Here is a 12,211-nt window from a genome sequence, read left to right as displayed (position 1 = left end):
TCATCTGTGTAGTGTAATGGCACAGCAATGTTAATATATAACTAAAAAATAAAGACCAATCAAATTTATGCAAATAATTTCAAGATAAGACTAATCACAATTCAGTATTAAAATATAATGATGACCTTATCGCTGTTGGTTAGATATTGAAAACACTCTAACAATGTAAGTCAATGTGATATATGCAAACTTTATTTGTACAATTATAGTGGAGATAGCACATGTAAGGCTGAAATAATCTGCAAAGGTTTTTGAATTAAGTGGTTTAAGATGAACTTTATTGCCATTGTGGGGAAAAATATGCATAAGAAAAAAGTAATAGGAATTTCAATACAATGCTCGCCTAGCATGCACTGCAATAAACTGCACTAAACGCATATCTACAAATGGTGTTTTTGGATTAAACCAGCGGTTATTGTTTTTGTCACCCCCCCGTTTAAAGATAGCTTGAAGACACTCAGAAATGAGGAAAAACACATGCAATTTATCATAAAAGAGCCAACAATATTAGGAGTGAAGTTGTTTAAAGTTTTTATTGAAAAACGGAAATATTTTTATTTCAGTTTAATGACAATCTTTTTGAATTATGCAAACAGTTTTATTGAAAAAAAAGAAAGAAAGGGGCATACATTCTTTCAGTTGCGTTGTATTATGAAAATATACTTTTTTGCTGCAAAAAGCCATTAAACATTTAAGAAAGTGGCTTTTAATATATCAAAAAAATTAATTAATACATAAAAGGGATCTTTTTTTGAAGCAATATTGAAGGAATAGTTCACCCAAAAAGGAAATATATCATAATTTATTTACCCGCATGTAGTTCATTCTTTGTTCTGTGGAACACAAAATGAGATGCATGAGGGATGGAGATCATGACTGTCAAGCTCCAAAAAGCACATCAAAGCACTGCAAAAGTATCATCAAAGAAGCATAAAAGTAGTCCAGATATCTTTTGTGCTATATTCCTAATCTTATGAAGTCATATGAAAGCTGTGTATGAAGAACATACTGAAATTTTGCCCACCACCTTGAACCAGTGCAGTGATATATGCAATAACGTCTAAACCTTAAAAGTGAAACGCTCTCTTTTCTCTTTAATATACATGTATTTTACGTTGCTCTATTTCGACATATCAATATATCACCTTTCCTCTCGTCTTATTTCCTGTTTTTCCCACCCCTGTAATTCCCTCTCCTCTTCTGTTCTCCCCAGGAGTCTCAGATAAAGCGCATCTATGGCACCATGATCAGCCAGAAGCTGCAGGAGTTTGAGGAGGAGGTGAAGCCCATCGGGGGGATTCTGACTCAGGCCACCCTGGAGCTCTACCACTCCATCACCGCCCGCTTCTTACCCACGCCCGCAAAAATACATTATCTCTTCAACCTCAGAGACATCTCAAAGGTACTGAGCATCATGCGTCACGTGTCATCGTCTCTCACCTGGAAAAGGAGCACATTTTGCTTTAGGTTCACCCAGTCTGAGTATAATATCACTTTGATTCAGAACAATTGATTCCAGAACGATGAAAAAAAAAAAACATGTCAGTCCATTTTGCCAATTCAGATGTGCTTGAGGAAAAGAGTGACGGTCTGAAAAGACTATCACTTTTAATCGGAGACACGTATATGTTCATACAAACACCTTTAGAAAGCATCTATTTCTTTTAAGCTTGACCAGACAAAAGAAAATCGATCATTTTATACCTTAAAAGAAATTAGACTGAAGGCTTTGTGTGCAAGTTCAAAGTGTCTTCCAATTCAGGTGTTCCAGGGTTTATTGCGAGCGCACAAAGACTTCCATGACACCAAACAGAGCATCACTCGCCTCTGGATTCATGAGTGCTTCAGGTACAGACAGGCACAGGCTTGCACATACACACACAGCTTTTAGAAGGAGAACAGAATGTTGAGAAAAGTGTTTTGTGTTTCAGGGTCTTCTCTGATCGATTAGTGGATCATGCAGACATGGAGACATTTGTGGGACTTTTGTCAGAAAAACTGGCTTCTCATTTCGATGTCCCCTACCACACCATCTGCCCCAACAAACAGCCCCCTCTGTTTGGTACACACACACACACACACACACACACTGCTAATTGGATGACCTAAAGATTTTTTAAATAAACTAACATTTAATAGTTTGGGGCCAGTAAGATTTTTTTGATGGTTTTGAAAGAAGTATTTTGCTCACCAAGGCTGCATTTATTTGAATATATATTATTCTAATATGCTGATTTGCTGCTCATGAAACATTTATTATTATTATTATCAATGTTTTTTTATGAATAGAAAGTTTAAAAGAGCAGCACTTATTTGAAATAGAAATCTTTTGTAACATTATAAATGTCTTTACTGACACTTTTGATATATAAATATAAAAAAATCCTACTCAAACTTTTGAATAGTGGTGTAAATCAATGAGAAAATATATGTGTGTATAAATAAATAGACATATTTGAAAATATATATTTCATCTGAAAATTAATTTGTTGTTTTCCACATGATGAATTGTCAATTTAGCTGATCAGTGACTAACTTAATTGGCTAATAAATTTCCACAAGCACCTACTTTTTAATACATAAAGTAAGTCAATCGGTAACTGCTCTTTTGAAATTTAAAATAAATTAAATCAATGATTTCCAATTATTACTAAAGTTCACCAATAGTCATATTTATCTTAAATTTATAAATGTATTTATTTACAGTTTTTTTTATTTTTTATTAATCTATAATGTTTCTTATTATTATTATTATTATTTTTATCTACATCTATATCAACTTTGTTTGTGTGTTTTTATTTTAGGTGACTTCCTGAGGGAGCCACACGTGTATGAGGACCTGTTAGACTTTAAAGCTCTAAAGGTTCATATGGAAAACCAGCTGGAGGACTATAACCTGACTCCTGGTGTGGTGCCCATGAGCCTGGTGCTCTTCAGAGACGCTATAGAGCACGGTGAGAGCATGGTCGGAGTGAATGGAGTAGCTTTGCTTAAGCCAGGGACACACTTAACGACTGTTAGGCCGATTATGAATGTAATTTGATACTTACGACTGATCATGCCCAAAGTCCCGTTCAGTCGGTGTTCACAGTCTGTGTTTAAAATCTGTCGTTGGAAACATTCCGTAAGTGTGTTCAGTTCTTAAGTGTGTCCCCGGTATTAGTGGTTAAATCTCTGGGCCAAAAGATTGAGCCTACAACGGGAACTCCACGATCACCATTGTGGATTTGAGCAAATTTGCTTCTGTCTCAGTAACTTATCATGGTGCCATTGAATGATGTAAAAAACAAATTCCACTAGTTCTGTTCTATCAGTATTCATGGAACAGTTATTATACAGCTCTCATCATATGGTTCCGTCCACGTCACAATACCCTTGATTCAATGTGCGCTTTCGAGCCCCGTAAATCAGTGACCTCCCCAGTTCTCATTCAGTACTCACACATATATAACTTTCTTCAAAATCACATGCACTTCAGCCCTCAGACCCCCCGCGAGCATGAATAATTACCCTTCTCATTCCCACAAAGAAGAACGCCATCGCATCAGCAGGGAGAATAATTAGGCAGCCGGTTCCCCAGCACTATATGTCACTCAGGCATTTACTGTCAAAGACGCATATAAGAATGCTTTATATGCATCCTGCCGCTGTGACATTAAAGCGGTCTCGCATTCAGCTCGGTGAATGCACCTCACACATCACAAACACTCAGTTCAATGACACGCCGCTGTGCGTAGCTGATTGATTATGAAATTAGCAAGTATAACGTGTATGTTTATATGCGTACGTTCATAACTAATTATAGTTTTGTGCCAATTAGTTTCCTTTGTGATCGGTTGTTTGTTTGGCCTCCTGCGGGAGTGGTGTGGGTGTGAGTGTGAGTGTGTGTATTTGTGTTTGTTAATGTTTCATTGACCAAATGACACATGATTCATGCACCGTTGTGATTGTAATGATGGAAACAGCGCCCTCTCTCTGCCCCCTCAGTAACGCGTTTGGTGCGTGTGATCAGTCAGCTCCGGGGGAACATGTTACTGGTTGGTATCGGTGGCTCGGGCAGGCAGAGTTTAGCCAGACTGGCCGCTTACATCTGTAAGTTTACGGTCTTCCAGGTGGAGGTCACCAAACAGTACCGCAAACAAGAGTTCAGAGAGGGTGAGTACTACACACAATTTACATTTATTCACTTAGCAGATGATTGCATGGTTAGTGTTGGGGGTAACGCATTACAAGTAACACGAGTTACGTAATCAGATTACTTTTTTCAAGTAACTAGTAAAGTAACACATTAAAATACAGTTTTGTGAGAATCGGCCTTCAATCTGATGGTTTACTTTGCTGAATATAGCAAACGATGACGAAATGAACGTGTTAAACAAGATAAACAGTGTAAGCTTAATTCCATTAATCGCACAAAAAGTCTCACTTTATTAACCGATGTCTTGACTGCGGACTTTCGATGATCCAGTTCAGCCATACTAATAAGCAACAATGACTTTAGATAAACATCACATTTGTGTTTTTATTACTGACGTTAGAGTGTTAAACTTCTTCGGCGTCCTATTCTTCTACAATCCAGAACAGCAGCACAGCTGAAACGTTTGTTTGATCCGCGTCCTCTACTCTGTAGGCATAAATTTGCATTTCGTTCAGCCTGAGGCTTATTCGTTTCACCTTCTGGTGTGAAGGGGTCTTTACATTTGCCAAAAATAGAACTTTTTTAATTGTTTTTATTGAAAACAAACAAGCAAGCCCAGCCCAGGTGAGAAAAAGTAACTTATTACTCACTTAACGTAGTGCTTGCTTTCCATAAAAAGTATCTAAGTAACAAAATTCTTTATTTTTTTAGGGAGTAACGCAATCAAACCATGATATTGGTGTTTTACCACCAACAACTCTTCAAGTTGACCTACAGGAACAAACAATAAAACCAGAAGCCTCTTTAAACATCTCATAATTGAGCTAGTTCATTGAGATAGTTTGTCCAGCTACTTGACCAAGGAAATGTTGTTGGTTAAGTTAGTTAAGTAGCCTGATGGGGACACCAGCAAACCAGCATCTAAACCTGTTTTGCTGGTCCTTTAAAGGGTTATCTGAACATTCAGGCCTGTTCAATTGTATTTCAAGACCAACTAATGTAAGGCATTTGGCTGAGTTATTCTTTCAATTTCAGATCTCGGATATAAAGCTCTTAATATATACCAAAGGCGTTGATATTTTGTCCTGTGGCATGTTGTGGTAAATCAAATGCTGAAGAATAATGCCTCTTGCCCCAGTGCTCAGGACCTAAGGATCTATGCTTATGTTATGCACATTGTAGCCTTCACAGCACAGTTTAATGTGGCCCTAATGGAATATTTGACTTATTTCTTCTCCCCATACAGATATTAAAAAGCTCTATCGGCTGACAGGAGTGGAAAACAAGCCCACTGTGTTCCTGTTTAATGACACACAGATCGTGGACGAGTCCTTCCTTGAAGACATTAACAACATCCTGAGCTCAGGGGAGGTGCCCAATCTCTATAAAGCAGACGAGCTCGATGAGGTGTGTGTTCATATACGTTTTAATGCTTGTGACTGTAGGCTTGGGTTTAATAATGTCTGTGACAGTGAGAGCAGATTTTCAACATGTTTTGTTTATGTAGATCCAGAACGCTCTGTCAGACTCAGCCAGGAAGGACAATATCCTGGAGACACCAGACGCCATGTTTAACTACCTGATAGAGCGCGTCAGAAACAACCTGCACATTGTGCTGTGCATGAGCCCTGTAGGAGATCCATTCAGGTGCGCTCTATCAGTTTCATTTTAGTGTGTTTTATTTGCATGACAAAAAAACAGCAAAGCTGCATACAATGAGAAATAGGGCAAAACAAGGAAAATTAGGGGAAATAACAACATTGCAAATAGAGTAAAATGCTAATGTCATCTATAAAATGAAAACATTTATGTGATTTTTCATTATGATCCATGAAAATTTGCTGCATAAATATTAACAAATATTATTATTAATTTCTTTTTTTTACAGCACAATAGTATTATTTCAATAGTAATATATTTCTTGTTGTTCTCTTAATTTGTTTAATTTTTAGAATTTAAAAATAATAATAAATAAAAAATATTTAGAATAATAAAAGTTATTATTATTGAATGAATTTAACAATTTAATTTAATTAAACGTGATCAGCTTCTGTTTTTTAACAGTTAAATATAATAATAATAATAATAATAGTAATAATTATTACTTTATTATTGACATTAAGAGCAACACTAGCTAATCATTTGCCTACTTAAATTAAATTAAATTAAATGTGCAGTGTTGAACAAAGCTTAAATACATTTTGAAAAAAGAATACATTTAATTATGCAGTAAGATTAATTTATGAAACTCTATTAAGCAATGTGGCGACGATATTAATAATGAAAATAAATGTAGATGGAGGCATAAAGGAAAGGCAATCTCTATCCCTCATACTGTGGCAAGCTAATGCATACTATGCTAGTTACGTACTATAGACATCGCATGCAAAGGCACGACTGTAACCCGCCACCACTTCAGCATTCAGTGTCTCCACAAAATCCCATGTGCGTGGATTTAATATAGCTGACTGTAATACAGCACACATGCACGCCTACTGCTTATAATCTAACTTGCTCAAATAGTGAGTCAGCCTTGATTACCATGCTAACATTGGGATCCATCCTGTGGCTTCTTATGGCTTAAGATCTCTCTCTGAATGCTTGATTCACAGTGAACGCCGATATACGGTTTAACCGAACAGACCCACACACACAGTATAGCTGCTTATGAGTCAACCGATGACTCATTGAGCGAGTTCAAAGTGGATGAGAGATACAACTGGGTGAAATTAGAGGAAACGACTGGAGTAAACCTCTCTGCCACTGTCATGTCACACACATCAGGAAGACAAAGCTCCGCCCTCCATCTACAATCGCTTTACCGTGTGCTGTCGTAAACTCGCAAGTGTCTTTGTAAATGATATAGTAAATCTGGCTTCCCCTCTCTCTCTTTCTGTTTGCTTTTCCGTCTTTAGCTTGCTGTGTCTCAGTCAATTTCAGCTTCAGGGGCTTTATTGGCATGACCAACAACAGTGCGTTTGTATTGCCAGAGCAGAAGCATGTTACCTGCAGATCATAGTTATAGTGTGCTCGATCAATAATGATAAATAATGACAACACAAATAACAAGGAAGAGCCATAATACAGGTAAATATTAGGTTCGATGAGAGACGGAGATAAGTAGATGCGGTCCATTGTTCACTGGCCCCCAGACGGCGGCTGGCAAGAACATTCCTGCTTTGTAATTATGCCTGTCGCACTTGCAGCACTATAGAAACATGCATGGGAAATGTTCTCGCTAATCACTCATTTGCATCTGCCGTCACATGAAGGAGGCGGTTGTGCGTAATGTGACCCGTAGGGCCCTGACTCGTTAAATATGACAGCCCGAATCATCTAAGCACTCACTCTGATTGGTCTGGCACTGGTCTGACTTTAACTAGCATGACTGAACCGGTGGGTGATATTAGTGTTTGTGACAAATCAATGCAAATCATCTTGAACTGTCTACATAATGGAGGGATTATGGGTATGTAAGGCCTGTTTGTTTCTGTGTTTATTTGATTAGGAACCGTCTCCGTCAGTACCCGGCACTGGTGAACTGCACCACAATAGACTGGTTCTCTGAATGGCCACGTGACGCTCTGTTGGAAGTGGCAGAAAGATGTTTGGATGGACTCTCTCTAGGGAGTGAGGATGGGGTAAGACACATCAACAAACAATGGATTTTACAAATGTTGTCAGTGTTTTGCAGAGCACAAAATTGCATACAGAAATATTCGTGTTAAATAGGTTAACATCTACCCCGTTAAATGATTTCGACGTGTACCTCAATTTATAAAAACAAACAAAAACAGATGTACTTACAATGGACAGTTTTCCCCTAGACATCCAATGAAAGTGTAGAACTAGTAATGCAAATTTTGTTTATCTTTTTTTTTTTAGAAAGTGCACTCAGTAGTTTTGTATTTGTTGTTCTGTCTGTCATCTTTGACTTATACTGACTCCTAGTGGTGTGGATGTAGCTTCATGCAAATTTTTTTGTTGATAATGATATTGTTGAAATGTGTAATTAGTAGTTAAAGTAGATTTTCTTATCCCAAAAAAAAAAAAAAATTGGATTACAGAGTGAGTATTATTTGGCTAGTCGTGTAATGCCCCCATGACCTGGATGCCCCCCTCAATGAAATAAATTAATAAATACATTATATTATATTTTATTTAATTTCTGAAGGATCATGTGACACTGAAGACTGGAGTAATGATGCTGAAAATTCAGCTTTGATCACAGGAATAAATTACGTTTTAAAATACATTAAACTAGAAAACAGATATATTAAGCTGAAATAAAATTGCATAATATTACTGAATTTTTGATCAAATAAATGCAGCTTTGAAGGGCATGAGAGACTTCTTTCAAAAACATTGAACTATTTAAAGAGGGATAGGTTACTGAGTGTACCTTTAAAGTTGTTGTATAACTTTTCACTCAGAATATTCCTTTTATACACTATAAGTCCAATCAAGTCAGCCCTGGCCTTTAATTTGTGTTCTTTTTGAGGTACTTCATCTCTTAGCGGCTGCTTTTGAATCATAGGTTAATTGAATTTCCAGTGTTAAGATTCATCAGGAGTCTTTTACTCTCTCTTCCTTCATCTCCGTGAGATTCTTCTGTTTCCGTTGAGAGGGATATCATACAGACCGTGTTTCTTTTTGCTCACAGTTTTTGAACTACAAATCACTTCTCCATTGAGAAGAGAGAGTTGTTTGGAGAGAGTTCAAGCCTAGTTTTCTTTTTGTCTGTTTTAGGATTAGTTTGGGTTTAGCATACTTCTGTTGTGATCTTGTGCGAGGTTTGTTTAAAAGCGAGGCTGCCACAACTTGTCATTTCTCTGGTGGCTTCACAGATCCAGACTAAAGTTGCCAGTATCTTTGTGACCGTGCATCAGTCTGTGGCCCAGTTCTCTAACAGAATGAAAATAGAACTGAAGAGACACAATTACGTCACACCCACCAACTACCTGGAGCTGGTTTCTGGATATAAGAAGTAGGAATCAAACACACTTTTCTCAATTTCTCTTTTTGTTTTTTTTAGCTGCTATGAGGATTTAAAAGACATGATAGTTTCCTGTTTCCATTTTACTGTTGCCTGTTAACTGTAAATCTCTTACTCGAACTAAAACAAAGTGTTTATTCTGAAAACTCTCTCTCTTTTCTCAGGTTGTTGTCTGAGAAGCGTGGTGAGCTCGGAGAGCAGGTGTCTAAGTTGAGAAATGGCTTGTTTAAGATCGATGACACGCGCAGTAAGGTGGAGGCCATGTCTGTAGAGTTGGAAGAGGCCAAGAAGAAAGTAGCTGAGTTCCAGAAACAGTGTGAGGAATATCTGGTTGTCATTGTGCAGCAGAAGAGAGAGGCAGATGAACAGCAGAAGGTGTGTGTGTGTGTCAGTCTGTCTTATGTTGAGGCTCTTCATTAGGGGTGGATTTTTGTTATAAGAGACCATCAAAACCACTCTTTGCCTGGTAAAAAAAATAATAACTTGATTTTCAAACGTCAATGAATTTGCGACAGCTGGATGTAATATTTTTGACAAGCCAAACATGTCAGTCTCTGAGTAACATTTACATTTATTGAAGCCATAAAATAAGTACCATCTCCAGCACATTTTATAATTACTCAAAACAAACATATTTCAAATCAAACATAGTTCACCCCTTACGCATGTAACCACGTCCGTCAAAACCTAGGCTGGCTGACATAACACACTCATGGCCATCAATCACTCAGTACTTACTGGCTAAGAAATACATAATTATTACCCTACGATGTACGATCCATCTGTTTTCAAATTTGAATATCACGAAATTGATGTCTGTCAGAAAATAAATAGTATTTACGAGAAGCAGAGGTCCAGCGAATCGCGCATTTCCTGATGTTTTGAATGAGTTAAAATGGCGTCCTGAGCGGCTTCAACATGCGGTCTGTCAGAGACGATAACGTGCATAAAACAGAACGCACTTGAGTATAAATTTGTTCTTCATTTGCTGAAATTGAATCAGAATGATCAGAGAACTGAGTGATTCTCACATTCCTGATTTGAATATTTTTGACTGATCTTCTTTTCCTAACTTTGCCAATAGATGAAGAGTGATCTTGAGATGAATCCCTGTAGTCGTCCAATTTGACTCTCATATGCTGATGTAATATACGTTATAAACTTGACAGGTGTTTTTTATAAAATGTAGTTTGATTACTATATTCTCAGTTGTTTAAGAGATTAAGGCAATTCTCAAAGTTTGATGAAATGTTGTTCGAATGATATGATATATGATGTATGATCATTTCAGTATGAAATTACGGCAACGGTACATATTGTGATAAAGCTATTTTTTGCTGGAAATTCAACCTTTGAAATGTTTTATACATTGCATAACCATATAGCATGTCTATTTTTCAAAAATATGATCTTTGTAGTACATTGTAAACATTCCTGCATATGCTGTTGTATAAATCATACAGCAGATTCTCTACCGGTTGACACGTTTCTGTTGTCTGATGCTATATATCGCCATAGTGTTCAGCATTACTCTTTATTGTTGTTGCATATTGATGTTTGTGTTTGGAACGTGTGTCTGTGTATGCGCACGCTTGTGTGTTTTTTCTTTATGTGTGTTAGCTAGCATGCGTTCTTTGGATATTTATAACCTTGTTGGTTTGTCTGTGGTGTTTCTTAATGTGTGTGTGTCTCTCTGTGTGTGTGTGTGTGTAGGCGGTGGGTGCTCACAGTGAGAAAATAGAAACTGAAGAAATAAAGTGTAAGGCCATGGCTGAGAACGCTCAGAGAGACCTAGATGAAGCACTTCCTGCTCTAGAGGAAGCAATGAAGGTCATTCTGCATTCATGCAACTATTACTTTCAACATGACATGATACAGCTACAGCGCAAGTGAATATGTGATGCATAATGTTTTCATCAGCACATGAAAAAACTGTGGTAATCTTGTTGGACTGTCTTCAGGCTCTGGAGTCGCTGAATAAGAAAGACATGACGGAGATCAAGACTTATGGCAGACCTCCAGCTCTTGTGGAAACCGTCATGCAGGCAGTTATGATCCTCAGAGGATGTGAACCAACTTGGGCAGAGGCCAAGAGACAACTGGGTACGAGAAAAAGAGAGTTCCAGATCATTATTAAATCACTCAATCACACTGGTGTCACACATGGATTCAGGCGCTGGCTCAGGCATGAAATCCATACCAGACTACTGTATAACCGAAATCTCATGAGCCAAACAGAGAGAGAAAGACTCGGGTGAGGGGAGGGTTGGGTGATTCATTAGCATGCCAGGATATATTTAAAAAGGTCAGCACAATGCAGTAGAAAGCACATAACCACAGAACAGATTGCGGGGGAAAAAATGAAATATGTGCTTGCCTGAAGCTGAAAACAAGCCATTTGTTTTAGGAGAGTCCAACTTCATTAAGCAACTGGTGAATTTTGATAAGGACAACATCTCCGAACGCGTGCTGAAGACCATCGGACATTACTGCACACAGCCCGACTTCCAGCCTGAGATCATCGGACGGGTCTCGTCTGCTGCCAAGTCCCTCTGCATGTGGGTCAGGGCCATGGAGGTACAGCACTGATGACAGTTGCGACACCTGAATGGTGTGACACCTTGTAACGTTTATTCTAATGGCCCGTTCACACCAAGAACGAAAACTTTATCACCGTCCACACCAGCAATTATTCTATGTGCTTTAAAGTCACCATGAAATCAAATTTGATGATTCTCATTGTTTTATGGAATATTACAGTGTTTATTATAAATGATTTGTCACGGCACATCATTTTTCTTATTGATGTTTCCTCATAATAGTTCTCACCACGACATCTCTTCATTAATCCCTCCACTTCACCAACCTGTCACTCACATGAGATTGCAGCAATTAGCAAATGACAATGATTCAATCAATTCCAGATGGACATATTAACTCCCGCCCTACATTTTTTCTCATTTGAGAAGCTGCTTCACTCAGATATTCGTCACAATAGGGAAGAAAAGATCTTTTGTTTAATGCAGACTTTTTTATTGGGATTTGTTTTATTTTTGGGGGGTTTTAATGTTTTTTTT

The 12,211-nt window shown here is 37.7% G+C and overlaps 1 protein-coding gene across 1 annotated transcript in view; it reads left to right on the top strand.

Annotated features, from left to right (window-relative positions):
* dnah2 (dynein, axonemal, heavy chain 2) overlaps positions 1-12,211 on the top strand; it is a gene marked incomplete at its 5' end in the record, with an annotated part of 117,486 nt that overhangs the window by 79,625 nt on the left and 25,650 nt on the right. Inside the window, 13 exons of the mRNA XM_084404307.1 lie at positions 1,214-1,402; positions 1,763-1,848; positions 1,932-2,062; positions 2,805-2,954; positions 3,988-4,155; positions 5,385-5,545; positions 5,646-5,785; positions 7,647-7,779; positions 8,986-9,125; positions 9,299-9,509; positions 10,848-10,964; positions 11,096-11,237; positions 11,542-11,711. Coding sequence (XP_084260433.1) covers positions 1,214-1,402; positions 1,763-1,848; positions 1,932-2,062; positions 2,805-2,954; positions 3,988-4,155; positions 5,385-5,545; positions 5,646-5,785; positions 7,647-7,779; positions 8,986-9,125; positions 9,299-9,509; positions 10,848-10,964; positions 11,096-11,237; positions 11,542-11,711 — 1,938 coding nt within the window. The remainder of the gene's footprint in view (positions 1-1,213; positions 1,403-1,762; positions 1,849-1,931; positions 2,063-2,804; positions 2,955-3,987; positions 4,156-5,384; positions 5,546-5,645; positions 5,786-7,646; positions 7,780-8,985; positions 9,126-9,298; positions 9,510-10,847; positions 10,965-11,095; positions 11,238-11,541; positions 11,712-12,211) is intronic.

This window comes from Rutilus rutilus, assembly GCF_951802725.1.
Source record: "Rutilus rutilus genome assembly, chromosome: 3".
Classification (NCBI taxonomy): Eukaryota; Metazoa; Chordata; class Actinopteri; order Cypriniformes; family Leuciscidae; genus Rutilus; species Rutilus rutilus.
Note: the sequence above shows the minus strand (reverse complement) of the source record. Positions and strands in the feature narration are given on the sequence as shown.